The 19278-nt window shown below is 34.2% G+C and overlaps 3 protein-coding genes and 1 pseudogene across 5 annotated transcripts; 1 reads left to right on the top strand and 3 right to left on the bottom strand.

The window, feature by feature from the left end:
* Window positions 1-5362: 5362 nt before the first annotated feature.
* Window positions 5363-6093, bottom strand: LOC121803512 (annotated as a pseudogene).
* A 930-nt stretch (window positions 6094-7023) lies between these two features.
* LOC121802097 (proteasome subunit alpha type-4-like) lies at window positions 7024-9230 on the bottom strand. 3 transcript variants are annotated; one of them, XM_042201667.1, is made up of 2 exons: window positions 9147-9230; window positions 7024-8014 (listed from the first exon to the last, which is right to left on the bottom strand). In XM_042201667.1, the coding sequence occupies exon 2, from the start codon at window positions 8012-8014 to the stop codon at window positions 7268-7270; it is 747 nt and encodes a 248-aa protein (XP_042057601.1). In that variant the 5' UTR covers window positions 9147-9230; the 3' UTR covers window positions 7024-7267. The 3 variants fall into 3 exon arrangements, with proteins under 3 accessions (XP_042057601.1, XP_042057603.1, XP_042057602.1); XM_042201669.1 differs by having other exon boundaries at window positions 9143-9215; XM_042201668.1 differs by having other exon boundaries at window positions 9059-9192.
* A 2769-nt stretch (window positions 9231-11999) lies between these two features.
* On the bottom strand, window positions 12000-12774 carry LOC121802556 (probable ubiquitin carboxyl-terminal hydrolase creB). The gene has a single exon (XM_042202243.1). The coding sequence runs from the start codon at window positions 12728-12730 to the stop codon at window positions 12209-12211; it is 522 nt and encodes a 173-aa protein (XP_042058177.1). The 5' UTR covers window positions 12731-12774; the 3' UTR covers window positions 12000-12208.
* Window positions 12775-16692: 3918 nt separating this feature from the next.
* LOC121802744 (subtilisin-like protease SBT3.3) lies at window positions 16693-19070 on the top strand. Its single transcript, XM_042202439.1, has 3 exons — window positions 16693-17017; window positions 17781-17878; window positions 18797-19070. The coding sequence occupies exons 1-3, from the start codon at window positions 16827-16829 to the stop codon at window positions 18871-18873; spliced, it is 366 nt and encodes a 121-aa protein (XP_042058373.1). The 5' UTR covers window positions 16693-16826; the 3' UTR covers window positions 18874-19070.
* The last annotated feature ends 208 nt before the right edge of the window (window positions 19071-19278 follow it).

Raw genomic sequence — 19278 nt, 5'->3', positions numbered from 1 at the left:
ACATTAAGCTTAAGAAATGAATTAGTGAACAACTTACGCGCTTGTAGGGATGTCAATCGGGCCAGCCCACCGGGTTTCAGGCCAACCGTATTCGGGTTGCGGGTCGATCGGGTGCGGGCTAATCGGGTTGTTATTTTTTCGGGTTATAAAAGTTCAGCCCTAACCCTAAAAGCTCGGGTTTCGGGCTAGCCCATCGGGTTAATCGGGTTGCTACCGATAAAATTAACATGCGATCAATCCAATAAATAATAGTAAAAATTAGTTATATTTATAAAATGTAAAATATTTAATTATAATAAATTTGAGATATATGCGTAAACTCAAATATTAACATGATCAAATACTAATATTTGAGATTTATGCAACATAAAACATAAACATCAAGAAATTTTAAAGCATGTTTAGAAATTTAAATATATTTTTTTAGTGAATTTGAAGTTTCTAATTCATTTATCTATTATTATATTAATAAAAACTTAATATATAATTTATATATTTAATATATAAAATGGAAAGTTATTTTTTCAGTAATCTGTATTATAAAATAATCAATGAAGTGTCGAATTAGAGTCAAACAAATAGAACAATATAAATTTTATCGGGTTTCCGGGCCAGCCCATCGGGTTTTCGGGTCTGGCCCTAACGGGTTGCGGGTTAATCGGGTGCGGGCTAATCGGGCTGTAATTTTATCGGGCTGAAAATTTTCAGCCCTAACCCTATAAATTTGGCGGGCTATTCGGGTCAGCCCACGGGTTGCGGGCTAAATTGACATCCCTACGCGCTTGCACATGGTAGATAGTCTGTATGAACGGGATCTAGCATCCTCGGTCTAATATTTGGGATTCTCTCCCAAGCCCAAAGCTGTAATAGAGTTAAGGCTCCCCCTACATCCGTCCTCTTAGCAACGGCCGCTTCACACAAATTGTGGTACAAGCAAGCAAGCGTCGCACCACCCTAGCTATATGTAGAACACCGTTCTATATCCATGAAAAAGTGTAGGTAGAAGAACGGAATTTTATTTCCGGAGCCGTTGGGGATCATCAGACCACCAAGTAATAGAAGACAATAGATACGAGCCCGTTGAGCATATATGTTGTGTTCGTGGTCATCAGACAGCTCAATCCTCAATTGACGCGATAAGCTTGTCTGCTTAAAAGTCATTTCCTTCAACTCGGATGCGTCCGGTACGAATCCTAGAAAATCCAAACACATGTCCTTCCAATATCCCGCTTCCGTCGGGGGGATGTAATCTGTCAGAGCCTCTCCATCAACTTTCAGGCCCCATAAGACCTCCACGTCTTCCAGTGTCACAGTCGCTTCACCGACTGAAAAGTGAAACGTGTGAGTCTCTGGCCTCCAACGTTCAATCAAAGTTGTGATAAGATGGTGGTCAATGTCTTTTGGTTTACCACACCTTAATATACCCCCAAACCCCATATGGTCCACTATTGTCAAGACATATTGATGGATGGGAACATCCCAAATTAATCCTTCATATCGTCGGCAGCGTACATATTCGGATGGAACTCCTGCCCATATGTTGTTAGAGACGTGTTGTCTCTGAAAATATAATACAGATGGATCCGCATGACCACATGCAAGCCGACGACGAGAGGTCGAAGATGATGCCATAATTTACCTACACAACATTCATAATCCAAATTCAACAATAACCAACCATAAACCATTTCAATAATTAGATACAATTTAATCCAATATCACAAAATTGAACACCAACATCAAATAATTCACCTACACAACATTGTACATTCAAAATCATAATCCAATTCACCTACACAAAATTAACAATTTAAATTAACAATTCGTCCAACCTAACAAATTCAATTTGCCCAATTTCAATCTTGCCTAACCTAACAATTTCAATTTGACAAAGCTAACAATATAAACAAATTTAACAATTCAAACTAATCAACATACATCAATCAAAACCCACATAAACCAAAACAATTTGCCCATTTTTTTAGTAACAACCCTAGGGTTTAGGTTTGTAATCAAATTTATACACAAATTCACTTAAACCCAAACAATCCAACATAATAATCAAACCCTAGCTAACTATCCACCACTTACTCTAATAATGTAAAAGGTAAGCATACTAACCGAAGAAAATAGATGAATTTGGGGAAGAATAGCACCGATTGATGAATGTAGGCCGAAATCACGGAGAGGAGGGCGATTTCGCGGAGAGGAGGCGCGCAGCTTGGAGAAATCGCGAAGTGTGTGTATTGTGAGATTTTCGCGATTTGGGGGAGGCACGGTTGGTATATCAGCATGTGAAAACACGCCACTCCGGTTGGCGTTTTTCGTAAAATAAGTAAACACGCCACTCTGGTTGGCGTGTTTTGCTAAAAAGTAAACACGCCGCTCACGTTGGCGTTTTTTGCGAATTAGTAACCACGCTACTTGTGTTTTCGTGTTTAAGCGTTTTCGTCTTTGCTTAAACACGCCAATCTGTTCGGCGTTTCTACCACCAACACGCCAACTACAAAGGCGTTTTTTTAGTAATACACGCCAACCAAGTTGGCATTTTTTAACGTAATTTCAATTGGAGAGAATACGCCCAAAATACGCCACAAGTATAAAACGCCACCTACGTTGGCATCTTTACGAGTAAACACGCCATTTATATTGGCGTTTTTACTTAAAGACACGCCAATTCCATTGGCGTTTTTCCCATATGTGGAATAGATAACAAAATGGGTACATTTACGTAATGTTAAAGGCAAACTGCCCCAGAAACCCGATTTTCCCTAAGATTCCATATCCACGATATTTTACTTCAATTTTTACTAACATTTTTAAATCGAAAGGTAATAAGTAAATAATTTAATTTATCAGATTGATATTAAATTAAATTTCACCATTTGAAAACCTCAAAAAAATAATGGGAAATTTCGGGTATAATTTAATTATTTAAGTGTTTTGAGTAATACCAAAATCTCGATAAATATAGGTTATAATTCAATCATTATAGAGCTAATTCATTTTAATTTATAGGGATTTGATTAATGGAAATTGATCATCAAAATAACAGTTCTACAATTGCTTCGAGATAGTTAATGGGAAATCAATCGTAAAATGTAGTAGAATTGCTTCGAGATAGTTAATGGGAAATCAATCGTAAAATGTAGTTAGCCATACATAGCTATGTGGTATACAACCAACTTTGATGCAACTAACATTTACGTCTACATTTGTAATAGTATTCCGAATATTTTTAATAAATTTTAATTTTGTAGAAATGTTTTTATTTAAATTGAATAATATAATAGTGTAACCCTTGAGCTTGTCCTTATGGAAGAGCACGGATATGGGTGTTGTGCTCTTACCTAAGAACAGTGAGTAAAAGTGGATCCGGACCCACATTCATGCTCGTTGGCAAGAGCACGGATGGTGATGCTCTTAGGAAGCAACCTACCATATTGATTATTTATTGCCTTCCCAAAAATACTCAATTGATACTATCACATTTCATATCTCAGCCATCTCAATAAACATCCCTAATCTATATAGGGGGTGTTCGATTTGCAAGATTGTATCTTATGATTAAATTAGTAGTGTGTTTGGTTCATAAGATTTAGTCCTCCAATTCAATCCTAGATGGATAATCATGGGATAATTAGTCATAACTAACCCCCTATGACTAAAATAATCTCACAACTCAATCCTGGATTGTATCCTGTATTGTTTTATCTTGAAAACCGAACGCCAACATAAGAGATTATTTTCAATTAATTATTTGGTGAGGTGGAGTGACACGTAGGATAAGGTTCACGTGATAGGGACGTGGTCATGCCACCTCAACATGTCAGCAGTTCACGTGGAATGCTCATCATTTACTTTTTTGATGCATGCAATTTAGATTTAGGCATTAAGGGCCCGTTCAGTATGTTTGATATTGGTTCTTAAGAAATGAAACAAGATCAGAATTGCATGTGATGGGCCCACTTAATTACAACTTTTCTGTCATGTTCGGTGAGCAAGACTTGGGCTCTGTTTTGAGTTGATGTCTTTTTAAAATTAATTTATTTTTTCTGTTTGTCATGTAAACTGATAAAAATGGCCCTAAAACATTTCTTAATTCTCGGTATTGACAACACATGAACAGATTGGAACAATTGATGAAATTTCAGGGATTAAGACGTCATTTGGCCTTCATTTCTTGACACATTTTCCTATGTTGCTTCAATTACTACCTCCTTTGGAAGTTTTGAAAATCACACATATATGCCATCAACAGTGCGGGCCTGTGTTATTTATCGGGGCCGTCCATAAATATGTCAATGAATCTGAACAACAGTTAATGAACATAAATAAACTCATTTATGCCTATAACTAGAAATGGGGGCTATGCCACCCAAGAGCTCCTCTTCCGATGACTATGGGGGCTATGCCACCTAATTCACACAATCATTTTTAACTACTTTATGATAAAATTTTACCGTAGCTAAGTACTAGTATGATTTAAGCTCAGTGACGTAACTTCTCAAAAGAAATTAATGATAGCTTTTTTCGTTCTAGTTCGATTTGGCAAACAGGGTGTATCTTACTTGTTGGGTTGGCAATATTTAGTCTCGTTTGATGACGACAGGGTGATGTTACTTGTTGGGTTTGCAATATTTAGTCTCGTTTGATTCGTCATGAGTTTTAAAATGTATGAATATAATTAGTAGAAAATGTTAGTAGAAAGTCCCTTTATATACTGCTTCACCCGTTCGTTAATAGTATTAAAATTTGAGGACGTCATATAATTTAATAAGTACTTCCTCTGTCCATTAAAAATAGACCAGTTTGTAAATGGAAGAATTTTAATGCATAATTAGTAAAGTAAATGAAAAAGAGAAAATATGATAAAGTAGTGTTAATGGATTCTGGAGGGCCACATTATTAGTTGTTTAAAAATTGCCTTATCAAGATTTAACCCAATCTTGATGGACAACTCAAAATGGTAAAATTAGTTTTTTTTTTTGGATAAAGGAAATATGAAATTGGTAAAATAGTATAGAGAAAAAGTAAAGTAGATAGTATGACCTACACCATTCTTATAGTTAAAACGTTCCAAAATATAGAAGTGGATGGTAGACGGACCAAAATAGTAAAATTAAAACTGACTATTTTTTCACAAACCGGGACAATATTAATTTAATAATGAAATGCTAATGTAATCGAAGTGCAAGAAAAAAAAAATGAGACTTTTAAAACTGCAAACATAGTAAAATGTCATTAAGAAGGCTTTATATCGCGGACGGAACAAGTATTTCGCATAGACTACACATGCATGCCAATGACATATAACATGGCAATAGGAAATAACCTCTTTCTCTATACCACCATTCTAATCAACAAAAATGAATTTACACATGTCTATCCGCCAAAAGCCGCACATTCGCCGCCACCGGCATCGGGAAGCCCATCCCCTGGAGCGACCGGACCTGATTCTTCAAGAACTTGACGTAATGCACGGCCTCGTCGAGCATGGAGGCCGTGTCCATATTGGTGCCGCCGGGGACCAGCCGCTGCAGGATCCTCATCCGCTCGCTTATCCTCTCCCGGCATCGGCGCGCCGCCACGCTAGCTCTGCGGGTCCTTCGATATCCTCACGTTCCTCCGCCTCCGCGGCCGCATTGACTCCGGGTCGATGTGGACCGGCTGCATTGCGGCTATCCGGAATATCATCTCCCGCATCGGGCTCGCCGCCTCCCACCCGAAGTCGGCTATGGGAAGCTCCATAGATGAATCCGGGAGCTTGTCCATTTGTGTCAGCATCATTTCCATCTGATCTTTGTAATTATTCTTCATCAACTCAATGCTCATCTCTCTCTATGTATATGTACCTATATGTTACGTATATGAATGTATGTATGTATATAATGGAAGAAGAAGAAGAAGAAGAGGAGGAGGTGGTGGTGGAAAAGTGAGGGTTTTATGGAGGAATTAGGTCACAAAATGGGAGGAGAATGGAAGGAATAAAATTGTGATATTGGGGAAGAGGCTAATTTATACACCGAGAATAGGTAATATACTATTGGGAAATAATATAAAAATAATTAAATATGGAAAATTGCAAAAGATATTATGAAGTATGGTATAATTCTGGTTCGATTGTGACTATGAAGATTAACATTAAAAAATATTAGTATTTGATTCAACAGTAGTATTAGTTTTGTTCTCAATTATAATATAATAAAAAAATTATGGTTATGTAGATGTGATACATTTTTAATATTTTATCAATCAAACAATACTGTTTTCTATATGAATAAACAATATTGTTTGATTTATCAATAGTATAATTTTTCAACTATGATATTAATTAGATAGTGCAAGTAATGGGTATCGCCAACCCAAATATAATGGGTGCAGTCCAATCAAAAATAACAACGGTCGCTAAGATGCTAACAATTAGTGTTAAAAAAAACTAAAGCTTAGCTCTTTTCAACAAATTAAAATAGTGTTGAACTCTTGTAAAGAATGTAGACGCAAATTAGTTAACAAGACATGAATAAAGGGACATGTTCGAATATTGAATAAAAGAATCTAGAGGTGGGATTTATCTCTCTTTTTTTACATATAATTATCCCCTCATGCTATCTCTCAGTACATCTTTATACATTTGTGTCCCTTTATACATTTGTGTCCCTAGACCGAGGGCTCTTCTCTTGTAACAAAAAAAAATGAATAAATAAACTTAAAGATACATTGGATCTTGCTATAGATGCAAGTGAACATAACAAGAGCGTATGTATCTAGGCTTAATGAGTAAATTCATAAAAAAATAGAGTCGTATAAATAGTGCACATATTTCATGTACCAAAGCTCATAATCTAACTAAGAACCGAAAGTTTAATGTTGAAAAATGAGATATTAAATAATTACAAATTAATGTAGAGAGTTCAGACTATTATGTTCCAAAAACTCATACTTCTCACTATAAGACCACAACGCGCCCTAAGAATATAAATTCAACTCTAAAATGAAAAGAAAATATGTCAAGACTGAAAATAAGACTAGAAACAAATCAATATAGTAATTGAGAATTCCTAACAATAATTATGAAGAGACGAAGAGAAAGGAGAAGTTTAGTGGGGGAAATGTAAATCAACAATGGCAACGGCCAATCTCTAAGTCAATAACAGCTAAAGAAATGGGCTTATCATTATCATTGGTTAGGATCTGCAAATTGATTATTCAAAACTGAAAACGGATTCAAAAGATCGTTTATACTCAAATGTAAGGATCATACTCACTACGCGTCTGCAGAAGGTTGCGTTAATCCCGACTTCACTAGCATCTTGTTGAGCTTATCAGAAGGGCACATCTGGAACTTCACGGTCCCAGCAGCCAGGAAGATCTCGGCCAATTCAAGCTTCTCCGAGTTGAGGCTGGTGCTATCCATGGTCTTGCTGAGCACCTTTATAGCAAGCTGAGCAGCCTCTTCTCTTGTGATGTCGTCTTTGTAATCCTGCTTGAGTATGGACTGTGCAGCTTGGTTGTTCGCCCCAATTGCTGCAGCTTTCCAGCCACTGAAATTCCCACTCGGGTCGCTCATGTAAAGCTGAAACCCGTAGTTCTTGTCCCAGCCTGCAAACAGAAAGGAAACACCAAAGGGGCGAAGGCCGCCATACTGTGTGTACCCCTGCTTGGTGTCGCATAGACACTGAACTAGCTGCTCGAGTGGCATTGGCTCTTGGTAGGCAAATGTGTAGCGCTGGGCCTGCAGACGTGCTGTGTTGATGAGGATGTGGGCATCCGACATGATTCCAGCCACAGCACAGGCTACGTGATCATCAATCTTGTACATCTTCTCGACTGATGTGGAGGTTTCGAGTAGTTTGGATATGACCTTCTTTTCACCGACTAACACAACTCCGTCTTTGGCCAGAATTCCAATAGCACTCCCTGCATTTCCAATAGCTTCCATCGCGTACTCAACTTGGTAGAGGCGCCCTTCTGGGGAAAAGATTGTTGTGCGGGTATCATATCTTCGAGACATCTACAAGTTCAGAAATCAAATGCTTATTGTCTTGAGATCAGAATCAGTAACCTAAGGTGAAATGTATGGCAACAAGCGAATAAATATGTACTGTTGTATATGCTCAGATGATTCCAAAGCACTAAGTTAATAATCTACTAATATTGGCAGAAATCAGAAGAAGTTGCTCAAAGAGATTAAATCAAAGTTCAACCTCACTACATTTTAAGCACAATTCCTCAGTGATCAAGGACTCATTCCAAAGACTAAAATTCTGGAAAATGGAAATCAACACTAGTCTAATAGCACTATTCGGCATTCCAATAAAAACGTTCAGAATCATAGCAACACAAATCGCAACCAAAATCCAATAAACTTAAGCACATCCAATAAAAAAATTGGCGAATTGATAACTAAAACTGATAGTCTAATAGCCTTGATCCCAATCAAGATAACACAAATGCACTAATTCTACCAATAAATAGGAGAATTAACATAGCTAGAGTTAAAATTCATATCATGGAAGAAGAATCTACAACTGATTAACCAAAAACCAAAACATCACAAAATTCAACATTTCTGAAGTTTCAATCTTCTCACCTACCGAAGGCCAAACTCTCTCAGCTCAAAAACATAGTATATTGAAATTTAAAATCAGTAAAAGCAAACACTTGTACGCACGTACATTCATCAGTGAAAGCAAAATCAACACTAGTATAATATGTCACCACTTGTTTGACAAAATTAAATATGATTCACTCCCATTCATTCAAAGGCTATTCTCCATTTAAAGCAAAACTTTCAGAACCTAGCAACACAAATCGCAACCGAAATCCAATCAACTTAATCAAATTCGATCAATAAATTGGCAAATTGATAACTGATAGTCTAATAGTACTAATCTCAGCCAAAACAACACATTTAACCAAATTCGACCAATAAATAGGCGAATCAACACATTGCCTACATACTGGAGTTAAAAATTTCTGTCACGGAAGAACAATCTACTACGGATTGATCAAAACATCGCAAAATTCAACATTTCTGAATGTTCATTCTCCTCACCTCTCAAACAGCAATGCTCAGCTCAGAGCATAAATTGAAATCTAAAATCTAGAAGCAATAGACGGAGTGATTAACGTAACGCACTTACATTCACCAGTGAAGGCGAAATCGAGAGGGAGAGAGCTTGGGTCTGAAGAAACTGGGATTGGAAAAAACAAATGAATAAAAAAATAAATTAAATTGTTTGCATGCCGATTTGGGCTAGAAAGAGCGATTATTAATCCTATTGGGTTTATATTGGGCCTGGATTTAAATAATTATGGCCCATTTATTAATCCTGCGGGGTTTATATTGGTCTTTCACCATCAATAAATCACACGATTTAAACTAGTCGACAACGTCGAAATCTGAATTGATTACGAAAAAAAAAGATTAAGAACTTTTATTACAAATTCCAATTATCATTGAACAATAAAATGAGAAATAGCTAATAAACCAACTGAATGTATACTTATGAGTAATAACTAAAGAGAAAAAAAAATCATGGTTGGTGCATGCATTTATTTATGACATGAATTTGTTGGTAGGATTGAAAACTATAAATCTTTTGCCATAAATATGAGAGAGATATATTTAAACCCTAAAGTCAAATCAAGTGAATGTTTTTTCTTCATTTTTTTCACACCGACAGTGATAAAGATATTATTTATAATTAATTGAATTATTTTCTGTCGGTCTATAATCTATTACTACAAGAATATATACTAGTAATGTATAGTGGCAATAATATTATTGATTATCACAAAAAAAAGGATTATAGTATTTGTTAACTATATCTTTACCTTTTATAACTACTAAGTAGTGGAGTAGTAATACTTTTTAAATTTTATCTAATTAATAGAAATAATTGGCTAAGAAAATGTTTCAACTAGATATTGAACTCGTGAATAAAGGTCATAAAAGAGTTAGATATATTGAAGAATAACAATAAATGAATTTAAATATTAAAATCAAATGTGGGACACTTATATGTAGACAAGATGATGCTAAAATCTTAAGTGGGGAACAAATTATTAATTTTCATCATTCCTAAAGAGAAATGCTCACTTAACAAATTCATCATTATTCAACTCTAATAAAAGTAATAAAAGTAGTACGTAGAAATAAATACTTTCTTACTATTGGGAGCGGCTCGAGGCGTGCAAATTTTTTACAAATTATGAGATTATTTATTATTATATCATGATTAAGATCTTTACAAATTTTAAAAATTAAATTCCATAGTATTATTTTAACTTTTTGAACAAACTTGATTTTAATTCTTTATGTAATTTATAATTTGATGGTTTAAATATATACTAATAAAAAAATAAAAAAATGCCAAGATCGAATCGTATAATATGGTCCTACTAATTATATTAAAAAATAAAAATATTCCCATATATTAATTGAAGTCATGTATAATACACACATCAGCTAGCAATGATGACTGACTGCTACCTAATATTTTTTAAACAATTCTTAAGCACGAGTACACTACTCAATGATATTAATATTCTTGCATTTTTTTACAAATTAAATATACACTGTATGAAATTATTAAACCTTCAAGATGTCTGGTAAAAGAATGACATGAAAAGGGAATAAACATGATCTATATTTAACAATAGGACTTTAAATTGTACGGACATTTATTTTTATTTAATTGTTTTCCAACCAATCTTGTCGGAGTTAAGAAAATTAAAATCAAAGGCTAGGTAGCTATAATTAGTATCAAACATTTTTCACTTCAAATGAAATTATTGATCTCCATCATCATGAATTTAATAATCACTTTACTCGAGTACTGATCTTCCTAAATCCTTTTTTTTTCCTATTGTATCTTGTCTCAATTTATTGTTTTACAAAGTACACTTCTAATACTATATAGGTAACTACGATGATTATGTTGAATTAATTACCTTCGAAACCCACTAAAGTCATAAAACGACATATATATTGGTGACAGCTGTGTAATGAAATACTAAGTTACAGTAATAATTAATAACTAATATCAATTTTGTATGTTAAAAATATCAACACAAAGACATAAGTTTATCAATCTTTTTGTGTTGATAAACTTATGTCTTTGTGTTGATATTTAAATTTACATATTGTATTGATATAATTATGTCTTTGTGTTGATAATTTTAATACCAAAAATTGAAAGTTATCAGTTATTACTGTAAATTAGTTAGCACATTAACGCAAGCCGAGGTGATAGGGAATGCATGTTAAAGAGTTAAATAAATTATGTAGAATGATAGTTTGTGTAGTTTAATAAGGTTGATAAAACAAACAGTTAGTTTCTCAATAAAATCATTTAATAGTCAAGTTCCGCTTTATTAAATTAAAATGACTAGTTATGAAGTTTGAAAAAATCGCATTTGTCTCACGATGATATTTTCCGGGCAGATGAGATGCTGAGTTGGTGGACACCTATCACATTTTTGTGATGTTGATGAATAGTGACAATGTATACATACATTAATATGATGGTGTATGATGGCGTGGACGAGAAAACAACGTTGTTTCCACTCTTCATTAATTTATCACTCTCTAATTCACATTTCGTCCCATCCATGTTGTGCCTGGTCACAAGATTACTGTAAACATTTCATATGTCAATTGCAACTTCAACTCTTTCCCAAATTTGATTAAATAGGATAATTGAATTTATTTAAAACTTAGTGAATTATTCAAATTTTGGAAAAGTGCAGACTGCAGTGCAAACCAGAAAATGTAATAACCTATTAATTGTGATTTCATTAACAATTAATCCACAAATAAATTATCACACAAAAAAGAATAGATAAAGTGAAGAGTGACGAGTGTGACACCAAATCACTCCCACATGAGGTTTATGTAGCTTCCACTCAAACTGCCAAAAAACATCACATGATATCCAGAAATGACACTGATTTCTAAGTAAAATAGTATTACAAATATAAGAAAACAAGAGTAGATCATAAACTAGTTACACATTAATTTACTATATTTGATTCACCACAACATGGCTTTGGACAGTTTGGCTTTGTCCCTATAGTTTTGTGGAATACCTTCAACACTCGAACAAAGTCATACCAAAAACAAGAAGAAAAAACACATCAAATCATAGCTAGTGATTCAATGTAATTACATCATCAAAATATACATAAAATAGAAACTTAATTATCTACTAGATCTTGGGACATAAACAATTGATTCGGAAATGGCACATGTTTTCTTGCAAGAAGTGTACATGCTTATGAATCCAAATCTATCACTCAAACTCCCCTTATTCCAAATGTTTGCACAATCATCATCTTTGGAGCATTCCATCATTGCTGCAAAAAATGGATCTTTTTTAGAACTATGGAGGTGCTTCTTCTCTTCTTGGCTCCGCCACTTCTTGGCGGCGGCAGGTGGTGGAGGGAGGAGGAGACGGGGGCCGGAGGACTCGGTTTTCTTCGGGATTCCGGGGGTTTTCTCCCAAGAGAAAGGGATTCTTATCAAGTTTAGAGGGGTGATTGGGCTAGGTGGAGGGGAAGGATGGTTGAGGAGGAATGGTGATGATTCTAGGGAGGAATCCGAGGAGTTTGAGCGCGACGACGACGACAACGACAGCGTCCGGCGGGAGGTTGGCCGGAGTTTTGGGGTGGAGGAGGGAGTTTGGTTTTTGATAGAGAGGGTTTGAGGAGGAGTGGAAGGCATTTTTAGTTTGGTTTAGAGGAAATGAGTGTGGTTTGTGTTAATTATAGAACTAGGGCCCAATATTTATGCAAGACTATTGGGTGTCCTTTTCTTGTTTTAAATATTGCAATTTTATGGTATTTGGTTTGTGTTAGTGAAAGTGATGTCATTAAGTGGTTACTTGACTTCACGTGTTTATGATCTAAAAATCTAAGTTAAAAATAAAATAAAACTAATGCTAATAAAATTGTTATCCGGTCGAGATATTATTAAAGTAAATTTCGATCGGAACATTGATTTGGTATGCTACATTTCAAACTCATAGTACATGGTACGAAATCGTTGGCAACACGACTAGACAACCACACTATAGATTATAAAAACAGCTAGAATGTATCGTTTTACAAACACACACACTAATCCATTATATTACTAACCACTAAACTACATAATATATCATATTAAATCGTCTTCCCCTTTAAGAAGAGATGATTGAGCACGCTAAAACTCCGTAAGGGCAATGAATGGTCGAATTCCTTTAATCAAACATAAATTGATAGATTTCAGCATTTAATTAATGAGTAATCTATTTTCGAGAAATTTATTTTTAAATCGAGCTATATCAATATTTTACAAATTTTAATTTTATTACTTTTATAGTTATATATGTTAGAAAAACGTAACTTCAAAAGCACCGGATATATTAAAAAATTCACCAAAGTATATCATCATAATAATAATAATAATAATATAGAATGTACATACGAGTGGTAGGGAGGGTGATGTTGATATTTAATTATTGCCGTATATAATTTAGGCAAGAGAGTGAACAAATACAAATAAATTTAGAATATTATGCCATTGGTATTATAATTTAGGGAACAAAGTGGACACACATATAAAATTTTATTATCTTTATAATTGGGAGTAGTTTTGAAAACATGTACTACTCTCCTTTGATTGTGACATGGAGTCGAACTATTGAGGGTAAAAAATGGTCTTTTATCTAGAGGATTTGAAAGCTATATAATTGTCCAAATTTTATATATGTGTGTGTTAAATTCCACTTACCACTTCATTTTCTATAAATTGCGATAAAAATTAAAAAAGTGTGCCTCACACTCACAGTCAAGTGTGGATATATAGTCTAATTATCAATTTAATTGTTTGTTGGTGTGCATATTATTAAAAAAAATTAGAAATACACATGGTATATTAAACGTGAGTAAGGCAGTAAGCAAAATAAAAAAAAAACTTGATAAAGAAATGGCATACGATAAATCTGTACAATTTTTAATATATCCTGTATAACTTATCTTTATTTAGATTATAGAGGTTGATGTTCATTATTCCGTAGTTATAAAATATTTGTGAAATTTTCTTATAGTAGTATTGATCAATTAATTCGATATTCTCGATTCACATACCCACTTAGGATTTAGTTAACTTAATCATAACTCTACCCGTGACACAATTTGCCTAATTAGTAAAGTCAACACGATCCACACGTATTAGTTATTGATTTGATTCTTTAAATCAGTTTAGATAGTTAAAAACACCATCTATGTCTTGTTAGAATCATTATTTCTTACTCCATTTTCTAATTATATCTATTTGTTATGATATCACACCTACTCTAGATTTCCATTCACCAATTGTTCAATATAATTATACACAATATCTTCTCCATTCAATTTAATTTAACTTTTCAATATCATATTTTTCATCTCCCATTCATTGTCAGTGATGGCCGTCGCACCTTCAACGCTTTCTGACGAGCGACGATCTTTTTCATATCGTCTAACTCCAAGAATTTCATTTCTTGACTCGATAATTTTACTATATCTCCCAAAATAAAAATCAATTTAAAGAAAGTTAGAATAAAATTGATTGCACTACCAAACATACCCTCTTAGATATATATGGACAAATTAACTTTTTTCTTTTAAGGCCAAAGTGCTAAAGTGCACATGATATATTTTTGTTAGCATTCGAACCCATGTGAATGATCCACTACATGATTATGTATTTTAAAAAAATTAAATTAATAGATGATCATATCTATGGAGTATATAATTTAATTTGTAGAGGGATGCTTTTGCTGATCATCATTTTAAAATCTAATGTCGAATAGTTGAAGTGCCGGCGGCCATTTCTGAAATTTGTTAGTACTTAAAATTATTTTGCTCGTGATCTGGTATTTTATGTCTTTTTACAATCTTCCTTTTTGTTGCTAATAATTTTGTATTTTTTCTACAAAGGTTGTTATTATACATCCTTTTTAAGCTTATAAATTGCATGTGAGTAGTTAAAGCATACTATTTGTGTATGACATACATTAGATATCTCGTGATGAAACATTACGACGATGTGACAAATTTTATGCATTAATTAGGTGTGTGGATATGATTCAAACTACAAGCATAAAGATTTGTCTTGTAATAGAAAATAAATGACGATGGTTACAAATTCTAACACATCTACTTTCATATACTTATGTCATGTATGACTATTTACAATAAATATACCGAATTGGCTGAAAGGTTTTTAAATTAATCTGATTTTTTTGCAGTAAGTTCACTATTCCAAATGAAAAGTAATTTATATCGAATATTGTTATTTAAATTAAAATTTTGATTTATTATAGTTAATCAACTCGATCTCATAATTTGTAAATCCTACTAAAGTAAGTCTAAATTTTACTCGCCATGATTTCATCAGACCATTTTTTAGTAAAATTGATGGGGACGTGGAAGCCAAAATTTTCAAAATGGAGTAATCGTTGCTTTTTCAAAACATTATCGTTTAGATAGACTTGAAACGACGTCAGTTCAATCACTTTAATCAGTTACCCCCATTAATTCCCGTCATTGACCTTTAGATTTTGGGGTGGTGTTTTGACGAGGTTCACGACTAAAGTTCGAAACTCATCGCAACGTGGATGATGAATTTTCGTTCGTAGGGGAGGACCCATAATTTGTTTTTCATGGGTATTGCATGTAAATCGTATTTGAAGTATTGGAAAATATTTTCTTGTGATATTTTGATTATAAATATTTTGTTACAATATTTTATAATAATACTTCAAGAATAAATTGTTTTGGTAATCACTTAAGAGCATTCACAACCCATGTCTCATATCATGCTACTCCCCATCACATCATCATTCCTCTATTTTTTGCGCCAGACCTCAACTTTCACAACCCAACACCTCTTCCCGCCATGCCACAAAAATTAATTTACACAATAATTCCAAATACATATAATAATATTTATCACTAAATTGAATATTTTTTTATCATAATAAATAATGAATTAATTTAATTTCAATCACTAACTTATTATATAATGAACATAATTAATCCCATTGATCACGAGTCAATTCCAATAATCAATTCTTAGGCATTAATATTATTTAATTAAATAATTATTTAAAGATTATATATGGAAATATGGAAAATCTAGAATAATTCATTATGGGCAATTTTCAAGCATGGAAAGACAATTATGGCCGTTTATAATTAATTAAAGAATAATTATCGATTTATTATTAAAAAAAAACAATGCCGCTCGTCTTCGTGCACCACAACGGGCTTCGACAATTGGTCCGCACTGCACCAAGGACTCTCGCCACACTCCCCCTTGGAGTCTTCCCGTCCCTCAACACCCACAACGCACGACACCCCACGCCGTGACTCTTTTACGGTGCAGCTCAACAACCCATTTGTGAGTCATGGCTGCTTTAAGCCCATGTCGAAGCTCCCAAACCGTGATCCCACACATTGATGACTCATGACCTTTTTTTTTAATAACTACATATTGTAATAAAATTAAATTTAATCCATAAAATTGGAAAGTTATAGAATTGACTGTGACCAAAATGATAATTAAATTTCTTAAAATCTTTCCCAATGATAAAATTGTATTAAAAAAAAATTAATAATCCAAGAGCAAGAAAGCAAAGAGACAAAGAGAAGGATCGATCAATACAATGCTATAGTCATCACTACGAAAACGATAATTCCTAAACACGGTGCTTAATCAATAAGGAAACCCTAAAAACAAGAATCGGCATCTCAAAACCCTAATTCGAAGAAAATCCCCTCTTTAAATTGCGATGCAGAGGCAGATTACTCTCTCAACAATCTTGCTATCACATACTCTACTCCTTTCACTCTTCTTGATTTCATCAATGGCGGCCGATTCCTCATCTTCCGACGCCAAAGTCCACATAATTTACACCGAGAGACCCGAAGGCGTGGAGCCGGAGCAGTATCACATCAGAACCCTCGCTTCTGTTCTCGGAAGGTTCGTCGAATTACATTTTTCCGTTCAATTGGAAATGTTTTACAGAGAATTTATGAAAAAAGAATCGCTTTATAGAATTAAACTTTGTGAATTTTTTAAAAACTCTGTTAATTGATGACCACATAAGCAAAGATGAATTTAATGAAAATATCTAATCTCGCTTGCGTTTGGCGCTGCCGGCGAACGGCGTGGCATCTCCGCTGCCTCTATATTTGTATTACTATGATGATGCTCGTATTCAGAGGGGTTATTCATGCTGAAGCTTTTCTCTACCGATAGACGTTCATTCTCACACCAAAAAGTATGATCTCGCTGTTGCTGGTGGTGTGCTGCGGGTCATCGGAGAGCAGCATACTAAGTAATTTGCTTTGCGTAGTTTGGCGTCGAATTACTATATTTTGCTCTCTGAAGACTCCTGTAGAAGCAGCTGTGTCGAGATCGTGCTATTTGGTGTGAGAATGTCTAACATCTCTGAATATGAGCATCATAATTGTACAAATAGGAGGGTGGCTGGATATCAGTTCGCCGTAAGCGAGGTTAGATAGTTTTATTCAATTCTTCTTTGCCAGTTTTTGTTGTCATCAATTTCCTTAGTTTGCTTATCTAATTTATGTGGAGAAGTAATCTCTTATAGGAATGGGACGAGATTGAATTGACGCTGGAATTGATTTGATTTTCTTGGATGTGTTAGTGCAGTTATTTTGATTATTTAATCGGGATATGTTTTGTAGCTAATTACTTTTATTGTTGTTTGGTTGAAAAGTGAGGATGCTGCAAAGGATGCTTTGATATATAGTTACAAGCATGCTGCGAGTGGTTTTTCAGCCAAGCTTACTCCTCAGCAGGTTGCTGAGCTCTCAAGTAAGTAGAGTTTTTACTGCTTTTCGAGAATCAAGTATTAGCCGAATTAATTGTTTCGGAGGTATACTATTCGTATGCAAAACCTCATATGGTTGTGATTGTAGTTCTTGTATGAGTATTTGTGCTTGTGATGGTAATTGTCTTGATTAAACGTGTTGATGAATTGATGCTTCATGCTCGGGGTTTGTGGATTTTGTTGTGTGTTGTGATCCATTGCATTAAGTGTTTGTTTTTGGCTATTATGGTTGTAAGGATGTTCATTGAGGACTGCTTCCTTGTCATAAGTATATGGTGGTATTGGATTATCTTGAGAAAATGGAATTTTGTTTTTTTCCTGTTAAACATCAATGAATAGTGTGGAATTAAAGATAATTGGTTTGTTTATCAAACAAAATATAGTTTGTCTGACTTATTTTTGAAAGTTTATCTTGCGTTGATTTGATGTTGTGTGGTAATATTGATAAGCCCATCGGAGTCAAGTTTTTTCATATGTATGCTGGTTATACTATTTCAATCCAGAACTTGGGCAGATTTTTCTAGTTTTTGAGAAGTGATAATCGATGCTCTCTGCTACATCTTTGCTTAGTGTCATATTGTTTGCTGAATGTGAGACCGATACCCTTCAGTCGTTAACTGATCAGCATAATGAAAGTTTCTTTTACCTTCATTAATACCAGCATCATTATCTTCACGTTATTCGATGTTATTCACTCATGTTCATGCATTTGAAAGTTGTGCAGTTTTCGTTCATTGGCACGTGTTTAACGTTTACACTCAATATCTTGAATCATCTGAAAATATTCAAAAGAAACCATTGGACTTGGAATTGATGCATCATAGCATGTAGTATTTGTTACACAGACTTTCAAGAATGACAGTTGATTTTGATAGATTCTGATTTGTCGTGTGTTTTGGCAGAACAAGCCGGTGTTCTTCAGGTTGTCCCGAGTCAGACTCTCCAGCTGCACTCTGGAACCGGGAAGCGTCATGTTTAAATGATCGACTCATATGATATGGTTTGCTCAGGGGACAACCTTTGTATTCTACAGTGTGTCAAACTTGCCTAATCTAAATAAATTGCATTTTGTGTGTGTTAGTATATAAACTGTAAACCATACTACTATAGTGTGACATTTGTGGGAAGTGTGTTTTAACTAAAGCATATAAAATAGTGGCTGTGTTTCTTTAGAAATTTATTCTGCTATCAGTTACTTTTGCAATGGCATTATTGTAATATTAGTATAATAGTACTAGATTAGATATGACATTTAACATTGTAAAACCCTAACATCACAATTTTTGACATAAATTTGGCATTTCCCCTGGTGAAAATCATAAACTTATGCAGTAAAGTTGTGATTGAATTCCAGCAAAATTTGGGAGAAAATCTTGAACTACAA

This window comes from Salvia splendens, chromosome 5 (assembly GCF_004379255.2).
Source record: "Salvia splendens isolate huo1 chromosome 5, SspV2, whole genome shotgun sequence".
NCBI lineage: Eukaryota > Viridiplantae > Streptophyta > Magnoliopsida > Lamiales > Lamiaceae > Salvia > Salvia splendens.
This window is presented reverse-complemented; position numbering and strand designations above follow the sequence as displayed.